General features: G+C 48.6%; 1 protein-coding gene across 1 annotated transcript; it reads left to right on the forward strand.

The window, feature by feature from the left end:
* Nucleotides 1–17,084: 17,084 nt before the first annotated feature.
* Nucleotides 17,085–23,086, forward strand: ZNF689 (zinc finger protein 689). The gene is made up of 3 exons (XM_059692260.1): nt 17,085–17,636; nt 17,824–17,937; nt 20,334–23,086. Exons 1-3 carry the CDS (start codon nt 17,432–17,434, stop codon nt 21,515–21,517), a joined length of 1,503 nt encoding a protein of 500 aa, XP_059548243.1. The 5' UTR covers nt 17,085–17,431; the 3' UTR covers nt 21,518–23,086.
* Nucleotides 23,087–26,141: the final 3,055 nt, after the last annotated feature.

Raw genomic sequence — 26,141 nt, forward strand, 5'->3', positions numbered from 1 at the left:
ATTAAATTTGAGAACTAAGGTTTCACTGTATCTATGATTATTAGAAATTGTTCATTCTTCCCCTTTGGAATGTAAGCTTCTTGAAAAGAGAATCTTTGCCTTTTTTTTTTTTTAGCTGACTTATCCTAAGCTACTAGTGCATGGGAGACTGTTGGGACTGGCAGGGGAAAGCCAGGAAAAGGAAGGACTCAGATAACAGGCATTAGGTCTGATAAACCAGTAACAGGAGTGAAGTGTAGTTAACAGTCATTTAAAATATGTAGAAAAAACAGCAAGCTTGCAGTTCAACAACCATATGAAAATATTAGCAGCCAGTTAGAGTTGTCGGCCAGGAGGAGGGTTTCAGTACCATTGATATTTTGAACCAGACAATTCTCTGTTGTGAGGAGTTGTCTTGTGCATTGCAAGATATTTATTAGAAGTATCCCCAGCTTATACGATGTCGATAGCACACTCACATCCCCACCCTGTCCCCCTCCCCTGCCCGCTCCTTGTGCCAACCAAAGAGTGTCTCTCGACATTGCCCGTCTGGAATCGCTGGCCTAGGGGATATAATGTCAGTTGAAACCAAGGGAAAGAGGTTGAATGCCTGAACTTTGGGGAAATGCACTTCAAAAAATGAGGGATGTAATAAAAAAGACAAAAACCAAAATCAACAAAATAAATAAAGATTCAGAAGCCATCGGAAGAAAGTAGCAGTGTTTTAATGAGGTTCGCAGGACTCGGAGAGAGTTGTTTTAGTGGAATATAGGGACAGAAGCTGGGTTGCAGTGTGTTTGTGTGAGCCAGGGCACATGGCTGCATTCTAGGTGGGACAGGTGATGAAAAATCAGATGCAGTCAAGTAACCAGTGACAGCAGAGCAATGAAGCACAGATAGAACAACGAAGTCAAGGCAGTGAGAAAGAATCAAAGCAGAGGGTGAGGTGTAGGAGAAATGAGGGAGCAATTGTACCCCCCACTGCATTCTCCAGCCCTGGAGAGTCTTGGAAAAGACAAAGTATCAATCATCCTTCCATCTTGAGAAGGAAGTTAGTTGAAGGAAAGGAGCAGAAACTTATTTATGTATGTATGTATGTATGTATGTATGTATTTTTTTTAAATATATTTTATTGATTTTTTACAGAAAGGAAGGGAGAGAGATAGAGAGTTAGAAACATCGATGAGAGAGAAACATCGACCAGCTGCCTCCTGCACATCTCCCACTGGGGATATGCCCGCAACCCAGGTACATGCCCTTGACCGGAATCGAACCTGGGACCCTTCAGTCCGCAGGCCGACGCTCTATCCACTGAGCCAAACCGGTTTCGGCTGTATGTATGTATTTATATTGATTTTTAGAGAGAGAGAGGAAGGGAGAGTGAGAGAGATTTAGCTACCTGGCCAGGGCAGAGTGCAAATGAAGTGGGAGAAAACCATGAAATAGGATCTAGGACCCAACTCTTGGTTTCCCCAGACTAATTTCAAGAGAGTGGCTTACTGGGTTGAGATATAAAAGAATTTTCTCAGACCATGTCATTCCTTTAGAACACAGTAGACTACAGAAGGTTCTGGAAAGGACCTTCCTGTGCATTTCTAATACTTACTCTGAGATAAAACCCCCTGTTTACTCTCAAGTGGATGAACTAAAGCAAAATCCTATTCTATTTATTTATCTATTTATTTATTTATTTTTGAGAGAGAGAGAGAGAGAGAGAGAGAAAGAGAGAGAGAGAGAGAGAGAGAGAGAGATTTGTTGTTCCACTTATGTATTCACTGGTTGATTCTTGTATGTGCCCTGATGGAAGATCGAACTCGCAACCTTGGCATATTGGGACGATGCTCTAACCAACTGATCCACCCACCCAGGGCCAAACCCCTATGTTTACCTCCAGGTTCTCCTCTTCCAAATCTTAAAATCATATAACTCCCTTGCTCAAGAACACCTACTATCTCCCTGCTGCCTACAGTGTGCAGACCAAAATGCTAGTTCAATTCTCAGGGAAACATGTATCAGTGCCTACCATATGCTAAGTGTATGTGTTTCTTAGGGCTGCCATAACAAAGCACACAAACTGGATTACTTAAGACAGCAGAAATGTATTCTCTCATAGTTCTGCAAGTCCGAAATCAAGGTGCCAGCAGAGCCATGTTCCCTCTGAGACCCTGAATAGAATCCGTCCTTGCCTCTTCCTAGTTTCTGGTGGTAGCCAACAGTCCCCGGCATTCCTTGGCTACACCATTCTCTTCCTTTGTAGTCATTGGTGCTCTCCTCCTGTCTGTCTTTGTGTGTCTCCTTTTCTTTCTTACAAAGACACTGGTCGGATTAGATTAGCGACCACCGTAATTGAGTGTGATCTCATCTTAACTCGATTAAATCTATGAAGACATATTTCCAAATCAGGTCACATTCAGAGAGTACGAGGGGTTAGGACTTGAACATGTCTTTATGGCGACACAGTTTAACCCCTAACAGTGCTATTTAAGTATCACAACAACTTTGCAAGGTAGGAACTGTAATTAAACTGAGGCTCAGAGATGTTAGTGATTTACTAATGCTAATTAACGTCAGAGTTGGATTGTCAGGTATCATGTTCATTTTGTATAGCATGACCTTACCCAAACAGACATTTGTGAAAATTCTTCCTCAAATGCTCTATGCTAGAGCCAGACATCTAATTATTACAGTGATACATATCCGATGCTTTCCCATCTTCTAGGACATCATTGTGTTCCATTTGTCCAGTTTCTACCATCCTTAAAGGCCCAGCTCAAGTGGAATCTCCTGTCTCTTCTCCTAATCGTCTAGGGCAGCGGTTCTCAACCTGTGGGTCGCAACCCCTTTGGCGGTCGAATGACCCTTTCACACTAAGACCATCCTGCATATCAGATAGTTACATTACGATTCATAACAGTAGCAACATAGCTGTAGCTATGAAGTAGCAACGAAAATAATTTTATGGTTGGGTCACAGCATGAGGAACTGTATTTAAAGGGCCAGAAGGTTGAGAACCACTGTATCTAGGGCATTTCTCACTGTCCCTTCTGCCCTGCAATTATGTGTGTTCCTTTCTAATGATGATCACCTCAAAGGATTGGATGGACAAAATCGGATAATACATGGGGAAATTTTGTGATATGTAGAGCTCCCCAAATTTTTAGTGAGGTTACAAAGAACTTTCACACATTTTAAAAGTTTTATTGAGATAGAGCTCACATAGGGCATAATTCACCTATTCGAAATGTACAATTCAAAGGCCTTTTGTATATCAGCACCACTACAATCTAATTTTAGAACATTTTCATCACCCCCATAACAAATTCCACATCCATAGCAGTCACTCCCCATGGGGCCCTTTCCCTGGCCCTATGTCCACAGATTGGTTTATTCTGGACATTCCATATACACTTTCACACATTTTTATTTGACTTCCCAAGGATTAGTCTTTGTAGGTGTTTTTCACAATGCTCTTGGGGGATCAACACCCCTGTTTTACAGGAGAAGACTGACTGTTATCGAGGATCTGTCAGTGCCAAACTCGCACACGGAGTCCTGCAGGCTCCCCCGAACGCGCCTTCCTGCTTGGCTTTTCCTCCTGGCATCCAGGTCACTTGCCCCATGAGATTCACTAAGGGCTCGGTTGCAGGTAACACCCACGCAGGCGCCATTCAAACCTCCTCGCCCTTCCAGGCCCAATCACCGCGCCTGGCTTAGGCGATTGACTGGAAATGTCCAATCCACCAGCGCAACTGTGGGGACCAGCACCCAGCTTACCAAGGGCGGGCCTGGGTGCCAAGGAGAGGCGCTCTACTGTGCCTGGTTTAGTAAGGCACATGCGACATGCTAGTAATTCACCCCCGCCCGAGGCCGACATGGGCCTTTTATAAAGGTGAGAGAGGGCCTCGCTATTACCTTTTTGTCTGGTTTGTGTGTTTTTTTAAGCTGCCATCATATTTTTTAAAAATGAAAAAGACAGAACCCTAAAACAATGGTATGTTTTACATGCGTTTAGCAAACTGATACTTTTAACACAAAAGCCATTGCAATATAATTGTGCTATTCACAAAATAATTATAAGAGAAAAGTAGTACATAAAGCCAAGGTGAGGTGAGGTCTGGTAATGGTGGCTGGGTCCAGACTAAGTGCTTAGGGATTGATGTCAGGCAGGCTTGGATGCGGATTCTGCCTCCATCCCTTCCATGTGGTGTGCACTTGGCCAAACCATTTAATTTCTCTGAGCCTCGGTTTCCTTAACATAAAATGGTTCTAATGACACCTTGTTGAGTTGCGCCCTGCCCCCTTTCCAGACTCCTACACCATCTCTGACTCATTGCTTCTTCCCCAGAATCTGAAAGCACCTTTGGCTCTTGGATAAAACAAAAAGTAGACCTGTGTGATCCTCTGGAGCTGGGGATCCCACAGAGAAGGCAGGGCCCAGGAGAGTCTGTTGAGATGAGGCAACTCTGTGTCGGCCTAAAGTCAGACTATTTTGAAAGGCCTCAAGGGCCCACCACTTACAGAGAGCTCTCTCTGCAGCAACTATCCAGTGCCATTTCAGTACCTTTTCTAGGTCAGTTCCATTCTCTCAGCTACCAGGCTACTTCCAGGTTTGGGGAGTATAATACCACAGGTTTCTAAAAATAGCCCTTGAGCATTCTTTCTCTTGTGAATGCTATGGAGAGAGAGTGTCATTTGTGGGGGTAGAGAAGGGAAGTAAATTTTGTTCAACACATACTGAACCTCATTGCTTCTACAGAGGACTTTTAATCACGTTATCTCATTTAATCTTCACAAAATCCCTAAGAGGAAGAAATGATTTCCCCCATTTAACATGTAAGAAATTTAAGGCAGAGAGATTGAGTCCCTTGCTAATGAGGGGCAAAGGATCAAAGTGCTTCGTAAATGGGAATTCTCAACAAAACATGAACTCTTTGGAAAGGGGCCCAAAGATGACTTAAGTGTTGGAGCTCGGGGTACATATCCTTTGGTTGGAGTGGGAGAGTGCAAGGCTGGTTGACATTCATAATCATTTCAAGGTGAAGATCAGAGTTTTAATGTGCCACTCATTAAAAAGAGCTTCAGGCCCAGCTGGTGTGGCTCAATGGTTGAGCATCGACCTTGAGGGCACATGCTCAGGTTGCGGGCTCAATCCCCAGTGGGGAGGTGTGCAGGAGGCCGCCCATCAATGATTCTCTCTCATCGTTGATGTTTCTATCTCTCTCTCCCTCTCCTTTACTGTCTCTATGAAATCAATAAAAACATTTTTTTAAAAGAGCTTCAAATCTAGTGGGCTTTTCCTTATTTCTTAGCTTTTCAGCTACACTCTTAGTAATACTCATGTGTTACTAATCTTGGACCCTTATAAACCTGAAATATAAAGAATGTCAGAGTAGCTTCTCTACAGGTTGAAGATATTAAGGTCCTGTTTTTTTGTTGTTTTTTCCCCTGAGCTGATCCCAGGGAGCTCCTAGACCAGTGGCTCTCAACCTTCTGGCCCTTTGCATAGTTCCTCATGTTGTGACCCAACCATAAAATTATTTTCGTTGCTACTTCATTACTGTAATGTTGCTACTGTTACAAATCGTAATGTAAATATCTGATATGCAGGATGGTCTTAGGCGACCCCTGTGAAAGGGTCGTTTGACCGCCAAAGAGGTCGCGACCCACAGGTTAAGAACCGCTGTCCTAGAGGTTTCCTGTTGTTTGCAAGGAGTAGGGGGGAGGTCTATCACAGGTGAGGAACAAAGCCCCTGACAGGCGTTCTCTCAGACTCCATGCACAAGATGGGCTCTTCGTGAGGGGCCAGTGTTCCTAGGATGCTATGGGGCTAAGAGCCAGCTGTGGGGACTTGAGGGCCTCTCTTACTCAACTATCCAGGGGAGCTCTGGCTCATGTCTTTGAATTTTCCCATTGCCCTCATCCTCACCCTCTAAGAACCGTGAAAAGCCTCATGGACTAAAACTGCTTGCAGCCCAAGTCCTGAGATCCTAACCTCTTCTAGCAGAAAACAAGGGGAAGAGATGCAGAGGGAAGGGACCAAAAGTCGAGAAACACTGGGCTTTGGAGACACCAGTGCCACGGCAGGTGCCTCACCCTGAGACAAAGAACCATGGCCTGGCACCCACTGCAATTTCAGTACCTTTTCTAGGTCAGTTCCATTCTCTCAGCCACCAGGCCACTTCCAGGCTTGAGTCTCAGTTCTTAGATCCAGAAGTTACGCATTACCCAGATCCTCCCATAAGTCTAGATTAGTCAGCCTGGGAGAGTGAGGGACCCCGGCACCAGGGATATGGAAGAAAAAGATACTTGATTATCCAAGGGATAGGATCAGAAGAGGGTGGGGTTGAAAACCATACCCCAACCTTCAAGACTTCTCCAAGAATAAAAATGATATACTTATGGTGTTTTATCACTGCTTCAAGATATAGAACATGCTAGGGAGCGTCTGTTGGAGGAGGTCATCAAGAGAACATGACTACTGGTTGATTTGTGAGCCCAACCTGGGCAATTGGGCGGCTCCTCCCCCCTCCCCTATCCTTGAAATGTATGTTCTGCGCACTGGTCCCACAATGGGAGCCATTTTCAAGTATGAAGACTTGAGGGAGCAACATGTTGTTGAGACCATCTTGACATCTACATGACCGAACCCTATTAAGGCCTCTATATAAACTTTTAAGACTCTGTTGGGCATGGGAGGAGATCTGCTTGTGGCCACCCAAGACAAGACTTATATGTAAGTCCCCTGGCTTGTTAAACCTGCCACCTACCAGTCTAGAGTAGTCTGCCTCTTTCTTTGGTCTCTCCTTGCCCTCGGTGTATGGGAACCAGTTTCAGATTCCCCAGGTTGCAAACCAACAGCACCCCTCTTGTGAGCTAAGTTCCATCTCTCTCAGACAATAACCCTTGAATTAACAACCATAGGCCCCACACTTTACAGTTAACTCTTTTAAACTTCAATGACATGTCTGTGAGGTAGATAATATGACCTCAATTTTACAAACGAAGAAACCTACATTGGCAAGGTGAGGAAGCATGCTTGCATTATACAGGTACCATGAAGTAGAGTTTCCCCTGACTTCAAGGCCTGAGCTCACAGGTCCTGTACCTCATAATTGTAAAGGAAGTTAATTATGGAATGAGAGTCTCTTACTTGGAGGTTAGGGTTGGAACACAGGGGCAAGGGGAAAGCAAAGAAAAATTTTTCATTCCTTATTTTGGAACAATAATTGTGCCGAGGAGAAGCTGTATGTGTAATGTTAGGATAATTTGAGCTTCAAAGTCAGATACATTGGATTCTATTGCCGGCTCAATTAAGCTGTGTTACTGCCAGAGTTTTCTTATTGGCCTGGGCTTGAGCGCCCCCATTGGGAAAGTGAGATGATCAGCCTCATGGATCTGCCTCAAGCATTAAATTAACGGTAATGCATTTGGAGAGTTTTGCACAATTTCCAGCACATTGTGTGAGTTGTTTTTTTTTCTTATGACTAGTTATTAGATGCTTGGGAGCAACAAAGAATAAGATTCTGGCTGTGTGCTCAGCCCTTAAGACGATGGAGAAAAGGGAAGAGGGCGCTTCTGTGAGTCAGTGAAGTCCTGCCGGTGGTCAGGGCCTTTTATCCGGGAGTGTTTGTGAGCTCCTCCGAGGCCGTGCGGCTCAGAAGGGAAACTTCTACTGATTAATTAGGTGAGTAGAAAGGGCACTGGACTTGAAGCCAGAGAGGCGGGCACCAGTCAGCCAGTCTCAATTTTCTTCTTCTTAAATAGGGACCACATTGCCCACCTCGTGTGGAGCGTTGCTCAGGGTTAGAGGATTCTATCATGTAAAAAATGCCATACATGTGCTCAGCCTCCCAGAAATGCCTCCTCTAAGGACAGGAACCGTTCATTTTGTGTCCAGGACGCGCTTTGGGGGGCCTTGTGGGTCAGCGGAACAGGAGCCGAGGTAGAATCGCGCCAAGGCCGGCTCATTGCCCGGTAAACCCCTCGGAACGCCTAGTCCGGCTCTAAGGACGCGGTCCCCTGTCACGCGTTCCCTAGCAACAGCGTCCCGGAGGCTGGCCCAAGAGGCCAATCAGCGCGGACGTCGCTGTGTCGGTGATGAGAGCAACCCAATCACTGGGCGCGATCGGAAGCCACGTCCTCGAGCCAATCGCCGCGAGCAGCAAATGAGCGTTAAGGATTGTCACTGCCCGAGCCCCGATTTGGAGCGGACTCTGGTTTGATAGGATCAGCTGGAGGGGACGAGTGACGAGGGTCGTGAAGGCAGGTCGCCGCCCTATTCTGTTGGGCATCTTCCGGTACCGTGGTTCCCCTCAGCGTCCGAGTGACCCACGACGCGACGCCGTGATTCCTGGGTTCTGGCCGCAGCGTGGCCCCACGTGGAGCCGGGTCCGGGCGGCTCGGACTCCGGGTCCCGCGGAGCAGTGTCTCCTCAGCCCGTTAGAGACAGAGGCCCTGGGGCTGTAACATAGGCCCTGGGACTGAAAGAGGCCGAAGCGTTGCCCCTGCCCCGCGCCCGCTCCGTCGCAGCCCAGAGCTGGGCCCTGAGCCGAGGAGAACGGGGCTGTACAGCTTGCGGCCACGGCGGGTGTGGGAGCCTGAGGCGCGGAAGGCCCTGGGCCGGGACGTAACGCAAGAGACCTGCAGCCACCTGGGGGCGCTCGGTGAAGCCTTTCGGGCTCGCGCTGCCCGTTTTTGCTCATTTATGGGTAACCTACTCAAACCGATTCTCGGGCGAGAGCTGCAGACGCGGAGGCGACCCACAGAGCGCAGAATGCCTGGAGGGGGTGAGCGGAAGGAGGAGCTAAGGTGCCCGATGGCGGGTGTCAGGCCGAGGCTTGGGGGAGGCCTGTCCCAGAATGGCTCCTGGGAGTCGTGAGGGTCTGGCTTGGTTTGCTGTTTTATAGGGTGTGAGTAATTTACCTGACCATCTTTCCATGTCTGCGACTACAGTGCAGTGACTTTAACAGCTTTATTGCGGTGTTGTTCACAAGCTATATAATTCACCCATTTAAAGAGCACAATTCAATGTTCTTAGTATATTCAGTTATGAAAAACCATGCCACAGTCAATTTTAGCACATCACCTCAGGAAGAAACCCCTTAGCCATCACTCCCTCACCCTCCCTTCCTTCAGCCCCTGGCAACCACTGACCTACTTTCTGTCTCTACGGATTTGCCTATTTGGGACATTTCATATAAATGGAATCAAAAGATACACACTTTGAAAAATCTGGCTCCTTTCACTTAATATAACGTTTTTTTGTGTGTGTGTGTGTTTTAAATATATTTTTATTTCAGACTGGAAGGGAGAGAGAGAGGGAGAGGGAGATAGAAACATCAATGATGTTTAAGCAATAAAACAATTTTTTTTTTAAAAAAAGAAAGAAACATCAATGATGAAGAGAATCATTGATCTGCCTCCTGCACACCCCACACTGGGGATCCAGCCCACAACCCAGGCATATGCACCAACCGGAAATCAATCGTGACTTCCTGGTTCATAGGTCAGCGCTCAACCACTGAGCCATGCCGGCCAGGTATCCCTCAGTAGTTTTTTCAATAAAGTCACTATCCTTAGAATAGAGTAAAACTCAATGTAAGGTTTACTGCAGTTTGTTTTTGTTTGTTTGTTTGTTTTACCTTCCAAGACATCTTCAGAATGTCTTACTGCTTTTGTTATTCCAGTCATATTGTCTTCACTCCCTGTAGGCTTTGGAGAATTGTTTTGCCCATAGTAGGTGCTTTAAAATATTAATGGGGCCCTAACCAGTTTGGCTCAGTGGATAGAGCGTTGGCCTGTGGACTCAAGGATCCCAGGTTCGATTCTGGTCAGGGGCATCTACCTTGGTTACGGGCACATCCCCAGCGGGGAGTGTGCAGGAGGCAGCTGGTTGATGTTTCTCTCTCATCAATGTTTCTGACTCTCTATCCCTCTCCCTTCCTTTCTATAAAAAAATATATATTGAAATATATTCAATAAAATATATTAAAAATAAAATATTAATGTGTTGGACATTTTAATGATGTTAATTCTTTCAATCCATGAACACAGTATATGCTTCCACTTGTTTGTATCTTCTTCTATTTCTTTTTTCAATGTCCTGTAGTTTTCCAAGTATGGGTCTTTTACTTGGTTTGTTACAGAAGACCGGAGAAGAACCAAGCAACGCTTAGAGAGATGGAGTTACACTTTATTCTTCTTCTTATTATTATTATTATTGCACGTGGGCTGAGAGAAAACTGTATTTCAAATTCTGGGCCCCAATTTGGAGGAAGTTTCCCTATTTATATCTTTTTACCTTCTTTGTCTCCCAAATATGGGGTTTTGCAGTCCCGTTTGCAAGTTCTTAAAGAGCCCTATGTGCTAGGGCTTTGAGACCTCAACCAAAGGCCTGGCCTGGCGCCAACACTGATAACTTTGTCTGGGGAAGGTTTTTGGCCTCTCTGGAGTGGGAGTAGTCTTATTTCCCTTATTTAAGCCAGCAAGCATTTACAGGAGCCAAAATAGCAGGGTTAAAATTTCAAACAGCAGTTTTTATATAAGATGGATGCTTCAGGTTATTTTTATTTATAAGTATCTTAATTTTTTTTGTTGCAATGGTAAATGGGATTTTTAAAAAATAATTCTTTATTGTTGAAAGTATTACATATGTCTCCTTTCCACCCCCTCCCCCCCCATTGACTCTGTCCAGCCTGCCCCCGTCCTCTGCCCCAGGCCCTCACTGCCCCATTGTGGGATTTTTTTTTTTTAGTTTCTCTTTCTAAGAGTTCATGATTGGTGTATAAAAAATGCCATTGATTTCTGGATGTTAATTTTGTATACTGCTACTTTGCCAAAATCATTTATTAAATCTAGTAGTTTTTTGGTGGAGTCTTTAGGGTCTTCTATGTACCAGTACAATATCATATCATCTGCAAATAATGATGGTTTTACTTCCCCCTTTCCAATTTGGATGCCTTTTACTTTTTCTTTTTGTTTGATCACTGTGGCTAGGACTTTCAGTACTATCTATAATACTAAAAGCATAATATGCAAATCAACTGAACAGCAGAACAACCATTCAGATGACCATGCTATGACACACACTGGTGCCAGGCCAGCCAAGGTGAATGAGATGCAATTGGTGGGTGGGTGGGACCGCCATCGCCCCACAATCGCCCCGCAGAGGGAGGCCCAGGCCACCAGCCAGCGGGGCGATCGATGAGGGTTGGAGGCTGGGGCTGCGAGGCAGCTGGGGCTGTAAGGCCTACCCTTGCATAAATTTCGTGCATCAGGCCTCTAGTGTTGAATAAGAGTGGTGAAAGTGGACATCCCTGTATTGTCTCTGTTCTTAGGGGAAATAGTTTTAGTTTTTGTCTATTGAGTATGATGTTTGTCATATGTGGCCTTTAATATGTTGAGGTATGATCCCTCTATTCCCACTTTGCTGAGAGTTTTTATCAAAAATGGGTGTTGGAGCCCAAGCCATACTGGCTCAGTGGTTGAGTGTCAACCTATGAACCAGGAGATCACAGTTCAATTCCTGGTCAGGACACATGCCTGGGTTGTGGGCTCAATCCCCAGTGTGGAGTGTGCAGGAGGTGGCTGATCAATGATTCTCTCTCATCATTGATGTTTCTATCTCTTTCTCCCTTTCCCTTCCTTTCTGAAATCAATAAAAATATTTTTTAAAAAATGGGTGTTGGATTTTGTTGAATGCTTTTTCTGTGTCTACTGATGGGATCATGTGATTTTTGTCTTTCAATTTGTTTATGTGATGTATCACATTTATTGGTTTACAAATATTGTACCAGCTTGCATCCCTGGAATAAATCCAACTTGGTCATGGTGTATGATCGTTTTGATATATTGCTGGATCCAATTTGCTAATATTTTGTTGAGGATTTTGGCATCTATATTCATTAGGGATATTGGCCTGTAATTTTCTTTCTCTGTAGTGTCTTTATCTGGTTTTGGAATTAGGATAATGCTGGCCTCATAAAAAGAGCTTGAAAGTGTTCCTTCCTCTTGGATTTTATGGAATAATTTGAGGAGGATAGGTGTTAGTTCTTCTTTGAATGTTTGGTGAAACTCCTCTGTGAAGCCATCCAGACCAGGACTTTTGTTTGCTGGTAGTTTTCTTTTATTATTATTACAGCTTCAATTTCTTTAGTTTTTATTAGTCTATTCAGAAAAGATATATGCACCCCTATATTCATAGCAGCAGTATTTTCAATAGCTAAGATCTGGAAACGGCCCAAATGCCCATCAGATGAGTGGATAAAAAAAGCTGTGGCATATTTATATGCTAGAATACTATGCAGCTATAAAAAAAGAATCTCTTACTCTTTGAGACAACATGGAGGGACCTGGAGATTATTATGCTAAGCAAAATAAGCCAGGCAGAGAAAGACAAATATCACATGATCTCACTTATATGTGGAATCTAATGAACAAAATAAACTGAAAAACAAAATAGATCTAGAGACCTGGGAGCATGGAACAGAGTGAAGAATCTCAGAGGGAAGAGGGGAGGGTAGGAAGAGATTAACCAAAGGACTTATATAGATAGTAGTGACCTGGTGCATGGATTCATGCACACTGAAAGGAAATTAATTAGAAGGTGGCCAGCAGGACGGGACTGGGTGAGGTGGGCTGGACACACCCTGGAGCCAACCTCCCATGGTCCCTTCCTGGCCAGCTGCACCTGAGGTGGCGCTGCGGCTCAAAGGGCGACTCAGGAGTGAGCAGGGTCCCTCTGGCAGGTGAGGTCCCTTGGCCCGGCCTGCGGGGATCAGGCCAAAACCGGCTCTCCAACATCCCCCAAGGGGTCCTGGAGTGCAAAGTTGCTGTTGTACAGGGTGTGGAATGCAAACACAAGTGTGCAGTAAACCAGAATCTGGGCCAACAGTGCCCCAGCAACAACATAACCCAGGACCATGGCCCCACGAGGAATCAGGCTCCCTCCTCTCTGGTTTCGGGGTGGGTGCTGGAGAACCGCCGCTGCCAAGTCACTGCAGCTTGTCAGCTCCTGCATTGAGTGTCTGCCCCCTGGTTGTCAGTGGGCATCATAGCTACAGGTCAGATGGACACTTAGCATATTAGCCTTTTATATGTATAGACTAGGGGCCTAGACTAGGTGTGTGTGTGGGGGAGTGTCCCTCAGCCCAGCCTGCCCCCTCTCACATACTGGGAGCCCTCAGGTGTTGACCCCCATCACCCTCCAATCGCAGGATCGGCCCCTTGCCCAGGCCTGACGCCTCTGACAAAGGCGTCAGGCCTGGGCAGGGGACCCTCATTTCCCCCATCACTGGTTCTGTCCCCAGCCCAGGCCTAATGCCTCTGGCCCAGGCGTCAGGCCTGGGCAGGGGACCCCCAGACCCCTCCGATTGCTGGCTCTGCCCCTTGCCCAGGCCTGATGCCTCGGCCAGAGGCGTAGACCCCCATCACCCTCCAATCGCCTGATCGGCCCCTTGCCCAGGCCTGACGCCTCCGCCAGAGGTGTCAGGCTTGGACAGGGGACTCCCATCTCCCCCCGATCACTGGCTCTGACCCCCGCCCAGGCCTGAGGCCTCTGGCCCAGGAATCATGCCTGGGCAGGGGACCCCCATCTCCCTCTGATCACTTGCTCCACCCCCCGCCCAAGCCTGACGCCTCTGACCCAGGCTTCAGGCCTGGGCAAGTGGACCATCATATCCCTCCAATCCCCGGCTCCGCCCCCCACCCAGGCCTGATGCCTCGGCCAGAGGAGTTGACCCTCATCACCCTCCGATCACCAATCACCGGATCGGCCCCTTGACCAGGCCTGAGGCCTCCGGCAGAGGTGTCAGGCCTGGGCAGGGGAGCCCCAGCTCCCCGCGGTTGCAGGCTCTGCCCCTGCCCCCCGCAGTTGCAGGCTCCACCCCTGCCCAGGGCGTCCGGCCCGGGCAGCGGGGACCCGCAGCGGCAGCAGCGCCGCGATCTCCCGCTCTGCCCCTGCCCAGGCCTAACACCTCTGGCCGAAGCATTAGGCCTGGGCAGGGGACCCCCAGCTCCCCGCGGTTGCAGGCTCCGCCCCTGCCCAGGCCTAACGCCTCTGGCCTAGGCGTCCGGCCCAGGCAGCGGGGACCCGCAGTGGCAGCGGGGGGGGGGCGCCGCGATCGCGCGGGCTCCGCCCCTGCCCCTGCAGGATGCCTCTGGCTGAGGCATCCGGCTCGGGCAGTGGTGACCCGCAGCTGCAGCAGCCCCGCGATCGTGGGCTCCGCTTTAGGCCCAGGCAAGGGACCCCTAGCTCCCGGGACTGCCAGCTTCGACCGTGCCCAGCTCCCATCGCTGGCTCCACCCCTACTTCCTGCTATCACTGGCCAGGGCGGCAAAGGCTCCCCCCTGGGTTTCCGATCACTGTCAGTGGCAGGGGGCTTCTTCCTGCTTTCCCTTTCGCCTCCCTGCATTGTGCCTACATATGCAAATTAGCCGCCATCTTTGTTGGCAGTTAACTGTCATCTTAGTTGGCAGTTAATTTGCATATAGCCCTGATTAGCCAATAAAAAGGGTAGCACTGTACGCCAATTACCATTTTTCTCTTTTATTAGTGTAGATATGCATTGCCCATGGACACAGACAATAGGGTGGTGAAGGCCTGGGTGGGGTGGGAGCTGGGTAGAGGGGGGCAAGGAAGGGAAAAGGGAGGACATTTGTAATACTCTTAACAATAAAGATAATTTTTTAAAAAATCATTAAAAATATTAATGGGTTGGAAAGATAAATGTGTGTGTCATCAGCTGATGTAAGAGATACAGTGAAGTCCTGGCCGGTTTGACTCAGTGATTAGAGCATCGGCCTGTGAACTGAAGGGTCATCAGTTGGATTCCTGGTCAAGGGCGTGTGCAGGAGGCAACCAATCAATGTGTCTCTCTCACCTCCATGTTTCTCTCTCTCTCTCCCCCCTCCCCCCATCCTCCTTCCCTCCCACTCTCTCTAGAAATCAATGGAAAAAGTTGATTCTCGGGTGAGGATTCAAAAAGAAAAAGATACAGTGAAACCTAAGTTCTAGAACTTAATTAGTTCTGGAAGGTTATTCAAGAAGCGATTTGTTAGAAAACGGAATCATTTTTACTTTTAAAATGTAAATTGGCCCTAGCCGGCTTGGCTTAGTGGATAGAGCATCAGCCTGTGTACTGAAGGGTCCCAGGTTCGATTCCGGCCAAGGGCACATGCCTGGGTTGCAGGCTCAGTCCCCAGTAGGGGGTGTGCAGGAGGCAGCCAATCAATGATTCTCTCTCATCAGTGATGTTTCTATCTATCCTTCTCCCTTCCTCCCTGAAATCAATAAAGAAATATTTAAAAAAATAAATAAATAAATAAATAAAATGTAAATTGAATTGGTCTGTTTCGGACCCCCAAATGATTCCCTGTTTTAACCTTTCTTATATACAGTACATGTCTAATGTATTGTTTAATCTATAAATAAACACTTCTTTTCTTAAATTTATTGAACCTATCCCCTACTAGCCTTAAAGGAATGTTTCTTACATGACTGCCTCTGAACTGCTGTCACCAGCTAACTGCTTTTTGTTTATCCAATCAACAGTTTTTCTACCTATTCAATCCCTGTGATTGTTGTTTTGTGAGCACCTTTATGTCCTTAGCAACATTAGCACTCTTGATGGCCTCTTTGTTTTAATTGTGCTAATAGTAGGTTCATTCTCTCCTTTGTTGCCTGAGAGATGCTTTTTGTCATGCTGAGGTATCTGCGTGAAAGGGTTGTCAGGTCGAAATTGAAGTTTTGGTCAACAACTGAGACATTTTTCAGTGAACAGCTTGGTCGAGAACTTAGAACTGAATTGTTTGAGATGGGAGACGTTGGAGAACCAGGGTTTGACTGTAGAGCAAATGGTATATTCTCCTGTCCCCCGCCCCCCTGGGCAATGATGACCTGGCAAAACTATGCACCACGACATGTACACAGAAGGGGGGACAGACCGATGGGCGTAGGTGCTGAGCTGACTGGTCCCAGCAGTAATTTTCTTTCCCAATATATCTTGCCCATACATGCTTGTATCATTATTAGTTGTGACTTTCTATGCCTCACTAGACTGTAAACTTCATTCAGGGCTTATTTTTGTACCCAGCCTCTTCTCACTACCACTATGCTTTGTACGTTGAACTAGTGTCACGTAAAAATAAAGTATGGATACACAAAAGATTGAACCCTAGAGGAGACCAGGCGCTCAGGGGGGTTCTTGAGTTACCCAGCAAATCAAGGTAGTGGGAGGGGAGAGTGCCTAGTCAGCGGCATGAATAAGACCCTATCGCCCCCCCCCCTTGGCCCCCACCCGCCCCCGTTTAAATCTCTCCATTTTGCTAGCAGTATCTTTCCTCACTAGTGGAACTGGAATGATAACCATTACCTCACACAGTGGTGGCAAAGAATAAATAAAATAGAATGTGTAATATCCTGGGTATGTGGCCAGCACAGACGAAACTCTAACAGTAATTCCCTTCCCAAAAGGTCAACGAGGAAGTTCCCCATTATCCAAAGAGACGGTTCCTCTAGAACAGTGGTTCTCAACCTTCCGAATGCCGCGACCCTTTCATACAGTTCCTCATGCTGTGGTGACCCCCAACCATAAAATTATTTTCGTTGCTACTTCATAACTGTAATTTTGCTACTGGTATGAATCGTCATGTAAATATCTGATATGCAGGATGTATTTTCATTGTTACAAATTGAACATCATTAAAGCATAGTGATTAATCACAAAAACAATATGTAATTATATGTTTTCCGATGGTCTTAGGCGACCCCTGTGAAAAGGTCCTTTCGACCCCCAAAGGGGTCGCGACCCACAGGTTGAGAACCACTGATCTAGAAAGACACGAAAAGGAACCCAGCGGCTCCCTCCTCAGACCCGCCCCTCCCTCAGGTGGGCAGCGCTCCGACCGCCGCCGGCTAATCCCAGGCCACTCGGAGGCTTTCCCGCCTCCAAACTCCGTCACCCTACACCAGGGGCCAGTTTCCTGCCCTTACACTGCCGTTGGCTTCGTTCAAACAGGCCGCTTTCGTCAGCAGCCAATCAGGACGCTCGATCTTCCACCGCCGCCCAATGAGCGCGTGGGAGAGGAGGAAAAAGGGCGTGAAGCCCAATCGCAGCGCCATCACACTTGAGGGCAAAGAGGGTAGGAAGCCGTCATGGCGCTCTGGTCAATAAAATCGATAGCTGGAAGCTGCCTGTGTTCCAGGCCGAGGCGGTGCAGTAGCAGCGCCGCCATTTTCGCCGAAGGCATCTTCCGGTGCCTTTCCCCCACGTTCGGGCAGGAGTTTCCTGAATAACAGCGAGAGGTTTCCGTTAGCCCCGCAGGCGGCTGATTGCGATCCCCTCCTGGCCTGCCCTAGGACGTCAGTCCCGGGACCCCGAGGGCTCCCAAATCCCGGGGTCCGCTAGGGGCCGAGCCGGGAACGGGAGGTCGTGGCGCCGGCTTCTCTGGCCCAATGGCACCGCCGTCCGCTCCACGCTCCGCGCGGGGACCCGGAGAGGCCGGACCCGGCCGGAGAAGAGGAAGGAAGCCCAGGGCGGTGAAGTTCGCGGACGTGGCCGTGTACTTCTCCCCGGAGGAGTGGGGGTGTCTGCGGCCCGCGCAGAGGGCCCTGTACCGGGACGTGATGCGGGAGAACTACGGCCACCTGGGCGCGCTCGGTGAGGCCCGGTCCAATCCGCTTCCGCGGGGCAGAGGGGACGGGGGAGCTGGGCGGGGGGAGCTGGGCGCGGGGAGGGGGGCAGGGTGTCCAGGGTCCTGGACTGCGACCAGGATGGGGGCTTGGCAGCAGATGCTCCGGGAACATACTGACCCGGAGTTACTTATGAGCTGGTTCTCCTTCCCCAGGTTGCGCGGGTCCCAAACCAGCCCTCATCTCCTGGTTGGAACGAAATACCGAAGACTGGGAACCGGCTGCCCTGGACCCACAGGAGTGCCCCAGGGGACTAATGGTCCAAAGAAGTGAGTGGAGCATGCCCGTGGAGGGCCCGCAGCTTGTGGTGACTCGGTCCAGAGTTTGGGTGGCTGTGACCCATGTTGCAGTTCTCCATTTACCGAGTTCCTTTTCACGGTTTCAGGGGACCGTTTGTGACGGTGTTGGCTTGGTCCACCACAGAGATTCACTATCAGCTTGAAGACCAACTACAGTGGAACCTCGGTTCTCGAACTGAATTCATTCTGTAAGGCTGTTCGAAAACCGAATCATATTTTTCCATTCGAAATACAGTGGGGCCTTGACTTACGAGTTTAATTCGTTCCGTAACGGAGCTCATAACTCAAATTACTCGTATGTCAAATCAAAAAGTGAACAAGTGAGACACGTGATGCTGGGCTGATGTTGTGGTGTTCACTGTGACGTTCGCTGGGGTATCTGAAGCTGGCTCGTAACCCGAATTTTAGCTCGCAACTCAAAGCAAAAAATCGGCTGAGAGACGGCTCGTATCTCGAAAGACTCGTTAGTCGGGACACTCATAAGTCAAGGCCCCACTGTACTGTAAATTGAATTAATTCACTCCAGACTCCCAAATGATTCCGTTTTAACCTTTTTTTATATACAGTACATGTCTAATGTACTGTTTAATCTATAAGTATTGATAGATACTTTAAAAGCAAAAAAGACATGAAATATAAATGAAAATTTAATAAAAAGGAAATGAAATGTACAGTAAAATATGAAGATTTAATAATAACAAGCAGCAACAAAAGCAAAAAAAAACCCAAAACCCATGAAAATATTCACAGCACAATATCCTGAGATTTTAACAGTGGTATCCTGACTCCTACTTGCACATTCTCTCCTTTGTTTATTGCACATGATCATACAGGTATCAGCTTGAAAGGGTTGTCAGGTTGAGAAGCAAATTGTTCATGATAGGAACTTTCCAGAACCGAGGTTTGACTGTGTGTGTAGTTCTCTATTGTGTGAATAGAGAAGCTACTACCCTCCTGCCTCCTTCCCAGGATCCCTGCCCCACCCTCCTCAGAGAGAGAACCTATACCTCTCCGAATTCTGTGTTTTGGTCGAAGGGCCTTCATGGAGAACAGCTGCCTGGGGTGCAGGGGCCTCTTTCTGACCTCGGGCAGCACTCTCCTCAGGATCAAGTGAGGCTCTGACTAATACCGTTCAGGTAGAATGGCCCCAGATCCACCCCCGGGGGCAGATGGAACTGTCGGATTCTCTAAGACCAGGGCTGTCTTTCTAAGATTCAGATCTGATATTTCCTTGCTTAAAACCATTCAGCCAGGTGTGGGTCAGTGGTTGAGCTTCAACCCATGAACCAGGAGGTCACGGTTTGCTTCTCAGTCAGGGCTCATGCCTGGGAAGGGGGCGTGCAGGAGGCAGCCAGCTGATGATTCTCTCTGACCATCGATGGTTCTATCTCTCCCTCTCTCTCTGAATCAATAAAAAAAAAATATTTAAAACAAAACAAAAACCAGCCTGTAAATGGTGATGGAAAAATAATAATAAAGGGAAAAAGAAAACCATTTAGCCCACCTGGAGTGGCTCGGTTGAGTGTTGTCCTGTGCAGGGAAAGGTTGTCAGTTTGATTCCTGGTCAGGCACATACCTGGCTTGAGGGTTGGATCCCTAGGGAATGTAGGGAGGGCAACCTATTGATGTTTCATACATCGATGTGTCCCCCCCACCCCACCCCTTCCTCTCTGCATGTCCTCGGGTGAGGATAAAAAAACTATTCCTTTTTTGCCAAGATGGGTTATCAAATGGCCATCAGTTATACTCGTCACTTGGGGGAACCCATACCAGAACTATTTACTCACCTTTATAGATGTCTAGGAATGTGTGTGGTTTACTAGCCCCAATGGATTGGGTTGTATGTTTAGGTTTGAGAGCCATTGGGTAAAATAGAGTTCGCAGTCCTTACAGCAGTGGTTCTAAGAGTGTGGTCCTCAGACCAGTATGGGCATCACCCTGATCATGTTACAGATGCAGACCTGCTGAATGAACACTGGGAGCGGGCCCTGCAGCCTGTTCCAGGAGCCCTCCAAATGACTCTGATCACAATAAAATTTGACAACCATTGGCTTAGAGGGCCTATGACCTAGTCTATGCTAGCTCATATGTTGTTTCCATTTCTACCTTATACTTACCTCTTCAGAAACGTTTAATTTTTAAAGTCAGCTTAATCTCCGAGAAACCTTCCCCAACTTCTCCAAGCTGGGTTGGGGCTCCTGTAATCCCCTCCATACTGGATTAGTAGCATGTCACACTCGGTTGTCTGTGTCACCAACACTCCTGGAAGACAGGGGCCAACTGATTTGTCTTATAACCTGTAAACACTATAATAGGCAAGTAGTAGCCCAGTATGTGTTAAATTAATTTCTCCCGTGTCCCTGTAGAAACCAGAACCAGAAAGAAGAACGGAGGAGAGGAAGTATTCCCACCTAAGGAGGCGCCCCGGAAGGGGAAGAGAGGCCGGAAGCCCAGCAAGCCCCGACTGATCCCCAGACAGACATCTGGGGGTCCTGTCTGCCCCGACTGTGGTTGTACCTTCCCCGACCACCCGGCGCTCAAAAGCCACAAGTGTGCCCAGAATCTCAAAAAGCCTTACCCTTGCCCCGACTGTGGGCGCCGCTTCTCCTACCCATCTCTGTTGGTCAGCCACCGGCGGGCGCACTCTGGTGAATGTCCCTATGTTTGTGACCAGTGTGGCAAACGTTTCTCCCAGCGCAAGAACCTCTCCCAGCACCAGGTTATCCACACGGGCGAGAAGCCCTACCACTGCCCGGACTGTGGCCGCTGCTTCCGGAGGAGCCGGTCCCTGGCCAATCACCGGACCACGCATACCGGGGAAAAACCCCACCAGTGCCCCAGCTGTGCGCGGCGCTTTGCCTACCCGTCCCTGCTCGCCATCCACCAGCGCACGCACACGGGAGAGAAGCCCTACACCTGCCTGGAATGCAACCGCCGCTTCCGCCAGCGCACCGCCCTGGTCATCCACCAGCGCATCCACACGGGCGAGAAGCCCTACCCGTGCCCAGACTGTGAGCGGCGCTTCTCCTCATCCTCCCGCCTGGTGAGCCACCGGCGGGTGCACTCCGGCGAGCGTCCCTATGCCTGTGAGCACTGCGAGGCCCGCTTCTCCCAGCGCAGTACGCTGCTCCAGCACCAGCTCCTGCACACAGGAGAGAAGCCCTACCCCTGCCCAGACTGCGGCCGCGCCTTCCGCCGGAGCGGCTCCCTCGCCATACATCGCAGCACGCACACCGAGGAGAAGCTGCACGCCTGTGAGGACTGCGGCCGCCGCTTCGCCTACCCCTCCCTGCTGGCCAGTCACAGGCGCGTTCACTCAGGCGAGCGGCCCTATGCCTGCGACCTGTGCTCTAAGCGCTTTGCCCAGTGGAGCCACCTGGCGCAGCACCAGCTCCTGCACACCGGGGAGAAGCCTTTCCCCTGCCTTGAGTGTGGCCGCTGCTTTCGCCAGAGGTGGTCGCTGGCCGTGCACAAGTGTAGCCCCCGAGTCCAAAACTGCAGCCCTAGGTCTGCTATAGAGGGAACCGGTCAAAAGGGCAGTACCCTTTAGAATGGGAAGGACTGTCTTCAGTTCATTTCATTTCATTGAGAACTTAATGAAAGGGGAAGGAGAAGCCCTAGGTCATACAGGCAGGTTCAGAACGAAAACCCAGGTCTCCTGCCACAGACCTGAACCTGAGTACATTCTACCACCCTGGCTGCCTTACTCTGTCTAGAACAGATGGTCCCATTAGGAGAGGTCACATCATTGGGTTCAAGTTTAACAAGCTATCCAATCCTAAAAGAAATTGTGTGTGTGACCCTCAGGGTAAAATTCCTCCCCTTATACTTCAGGGGCTGGCTGCCTTTCTAATTTGCATATAGGGATCTCCCCTTACCTGTGGTCAGGAGGGTCTTCCCCACCTCTGCCTCTTCCTCCTTAGGTGTGGCCCCCTTTTTACCACACTCCTGCCAAGTGGTGTTCTACTCTTGCTTTAAACCTCCCTTGACAGGGAGGTCACTACCTCACAGGGCAGGTCATTTCTTTGTGGGATAGCTGTGATCTTTAGAGGGTGGTTAAGTGCTGGACTCTCCTTCCCTGTATGCCTTGCCCAGAACAGTTTAATATTTCCTCTACGTGGCAGCCGTTCAGGTTAACAGCATTTGGTCAATCATTCCTAAAAGATAGGGTTTCAGTTCCCACACATGATCTGCAAAGATGATCTTCAGTGTTCCTTTTAAAGGGTCATACAAAAATAAGCCAGCACCACAGTGTATACCTCCTTGGTCTGGACTTGTTTTAACAGCTCTAGATTGCATTGGATTTGGGAGGAGTGGCAGCCTGTACCTGGGGTTTACTGGGTTGGAGACACCCCAAAACCTAAGGTTCTTTTTTTAAACCACATGCTGTGAAGCTAAGTCTTCTGCACTCTGGACAGTTGGTTCAAGTTGGTCTGGGACATAAGTCCAGCGAGCAGTGGGACAAGATTGATCTTAAAGAAAAGCAGGGGGAGGCATATGGGTTAGCAGCAAGAGGTGAAAGCCGGACCGGCTTGTACTTGATCTGGTGGGTTTGGATTGGTTCCATGCAGCCAGTGGTTAGAAGAGCCTAGATTTCACTTCAACACAGAACCTTCCATGAGTCCTCAGTCAACATTTTTTTCATAAAACGAGGTGAGGCCATTCAAGGAGGGTAGAAAGTTAGGTGATTGCATACAAAACAGAAAGAGTATATAGTCATCAAGTTGTGTTCATGCCTGCCCCTCACTGAAGCTCCAGAGGTAGCAATGTGTCTCACTTAATCTTTGATAAGCCTCCAGGGCACCCACCCCGAATAGGTAGGTGCTCAGTAAAGCTGTACTGAATTGAATGAACAGGCCTATCACTGCTTTGGGTAGCTGCACCAAATTGCAATTTCCAAACCTGACTCGTCTCATTACCACAGCTAGAAGGGGGCATCCCCCACTTTAGTTCTGATCTCAGCCCTGGAGTCAGGAGCAACTGGGGAACACAGATTTTGTAATGATCTCTGTTCTGGTGTTTAGCAAGTTTCATTATAACTGTTTCTCCTTGGATGATGAGCTACCCCAGGGTAGGGGCCAGACCAGATTGGATCTCATTAAAATGTCTGTTGAATGGATTATGTCCCTTGTGGAATTACTGTTTATAAAATGTAAGTCTAGTTCCTTAACCAAGTAGAAATTTTTACAGTTCTGATGGAGACCTGCCCTACCCTGGCAAAGACCTATTAGATGACTGCCTAGCCCCCTGTTTTAGAACTGGCTCTTTTCCTTACTTTTATCACTAGACCGGCCTAACTATTTTTTCACCTAGGAATTTATAATTTTCTTTGGACCTGACTGTAACTCATTAAAACTTGGGAGCCATTGGTGGCCAAGTTCTAGTATGTGGTCTAGAGGGCAGAGATGACAGACAACTTCCTAGGTTTCCTAAAGCACTTCAGTCCCAGGGCCCATTTGATGACCAGCTGTATCCTTCCAGTAATTTCCCCTTCTGCTTCAGGTAGTTTGAGTTTCTTTTACTTGCAACCAAAAGAATTAACTAATACACAGCCCCAATATGGATTAATCTCCCATCTGCCTTTATGCCTATATAGGAGCTATAAAGAAAAACTGGTCTCTTCTGATCTCCAACCGCAGTTAAGCCTTCAGTGTCACTTAAGTCTTCCATCTATCTTGAGCCAGTGAGTACCTTCTTCACGAAGAAAACAAGGTATTTAATAGAAACTCCTTCAACAGTCCACTCCCCACTCTGACGCCAAATTTACCAGTGAGACCACGCTTACTTGCTTCCATCCCACCTCAAGGAAGTCCCTCATGCCCTGGCCAGTGTGGCTCCATTGAGTGTAGTCCTATGTACCAAGAGGTCACTGGTTTGATTTCCAGTCAGGGCACATGCCAGGGTTGTAGGCTCAATCCCCAATAGGGGGCGTGCAGGAGGCAGCCAATTGATTCTTTCAAATCATTTCTCCCTCTTCCTCTCCCTCTCTAAAATCAATGAAAACATTTTTTTTAAAAGCCTCTCACATGCAATGCTCATCAATATAGCTGTGCCTGGGTTTCATCAACTGCCCCCTCAGGGACTTTGCTCCATCTATTCATTCTCTCTCTCCTCTTAGTTTTATTGTTTTAGAGTCCCTCTCTTTTCTGGAACACACACACCCAAGCCTACACACATGCTAAACCAGCCGTGGGCAAACTGCGGGCCGCGGGCCGGATCCGGCCCGTTTGAAATGAATAAAACTAAAAAAAAAAAAAAGACCGTACCCTTTTATGTAATGACTAGAGGCCCGGTGCACAAAAATTTGTGCACTCGGGGGGGAGGGGGGGTCCCTCAGCCTGGCCTGTGCCCTCTAGCAGTCTGGGACCCCTCGGGAGATAACGACCTGCTGGCTTAGGCCTGCTCCCGGGTGGCAGAGGGCAGGCCCAATCCCTAGGTGCAGCCCCTGGTCGGGCTCAGAGCAGGGCCGATTGGGTTGGGGCGCCGTCCCCTGTCACACTCAAGGCAGGGTCGATGGGGAGGTTGTGGAGCAACCCCCTGTCACACACAGAGCAGGGCCCATCAGTGGGGTTGGGGCTCTGTACCCTGTCACGCACAGAGCAGGGACCATCAGGGGGTTGGGGTGCTGCCCTCTATTACCCACAGAGCAGGGCGGATCAGGGGGTTGGGGCGCCACCACTCTCACACTCAGGGCAGGGCTGATGGGGAGGTTATGGCTCTACCCTGTCACCCACAGAGCAGGGCCCGTGGAGGGGGGGAGCTCCCCCCTATCAGGCACAGAGCAGGGCTGATAGGGAGGTTGGGGCCCCGCCCCCTGTCACACACAGAGCTTCAGGGCGATCAGGGGGTTTGGGCGCTGCCCCCTGTCACGCTGATCCCGGTGCCGAGAGGCATATTACCCTTTTACTCTATAGGGTAGAGGCCTGGTGCACGGGTGGGGCCGGCTGGTTTGCCCTGAAGGGTGTCCTGGATCAGGGTGGGGGTCCCCACTGGGGTGCCTGGCCAGCCTGGGTGAGGGGCTGAGGGCTGTTTTCAGGCTGGGGGTGACTGAAGCTCCCAACTGCTCCTTTTTTTCTTTTTTCTTTTTTATTCTGGGCCAGCTTTAGCTTGAGGCTTGGCTCCAGCTCTTAGGCCTCCGGCTGAAAGTAGGTTTCTGGCCTTTGCTTACAATGTTGCCAATCTGCTGGCTGAAGTTGGGCGTATTTGTTACAGAGTTTCTTAAACTGCCAGCTCAGAGGCAGCGGCAGGCGGGGAACGTTGGTTTCCTCCATCACTGAGGCAACCAAGCCTCATGTGAGTTTCAAGCTGCCTGGCTGCCGGCTGCCATCTTGGCTGACAGTTAATTTGCATATTGCCCTGATTAGCCAATGAAAAGGGTATCGGTCGTACGCCAATTACCATGTTTCTCTTTTATTAGATAGGATGTTTACTTTGAATTTATATCAGTTCACACAAACACTCCATCCATGCTTTTGTTCCGGCCCTCCGGTCCAGTTTAAGAACCCATTGTGGCCCTTGAGTCAAAAAGTTTGCCCACCCCTGTGCTAAACTCTATCTTTAAAAACAATAAAGACCTTTCCCACTGGCCTCTGTCCCCATCTATTTCCAGCTAAATTTTTAAAAAAATATATGCTTATTGATTTCACAGAGGAAGAGAAAGGGAGAGATAGAAACATCAATGATGAGAGAATCATTGATTGGCTGCCTCCTGCATGCCCCCCACTGGGGTTCAAACCCGCAATCTGGGCATGTGTCCTTGAATGAAATTGAACCCGGGACCCTCCAGTCCACAGGCCAACACTCTGAGCCAAACCGGCTAGAGCTTCAGCTAAATTCCTTGACGCAGTAGTCTGCATCAACTGGATCCGTTTTGCTTATTCTTTGCCTACGGCAATAGCATTACAGCCACTTTGTTGTACATTTATGATGTCCCATGTACTATGTTAGACACTTTATGTGCATTCCAATCTAATTTTGATAAGAACTGCATAAAGTAGGTGTTAGGAGATGCTCCTCATGTTGCTACATATCTTGCTGAGTATGCCCAAAATGCAAGGTCCTGCCCTCAAATTCTCAGGCATTAGCCAATTCCAGACCTAAAGCCCCACTGAATGAGGGGAGACTGGGTCCTATTGATGAAGGACCATGTTAACACTGGCAATAATATTCAGTAG

The sequence above is a fragment of the Myotis daubentonii genome, chromosome 4 (assembly GCF_963259705.1).
Source record: "Myotis daubentonii chromosome 4, mMyoDau2.1, whole genome shotgun sequence".
Lineage (NCBI taxonomy): Eukaryota > Metazoa > Chordata > Mammalia > Chiroptera > Vespertilionidae > Myotis > Myotis daubentonii.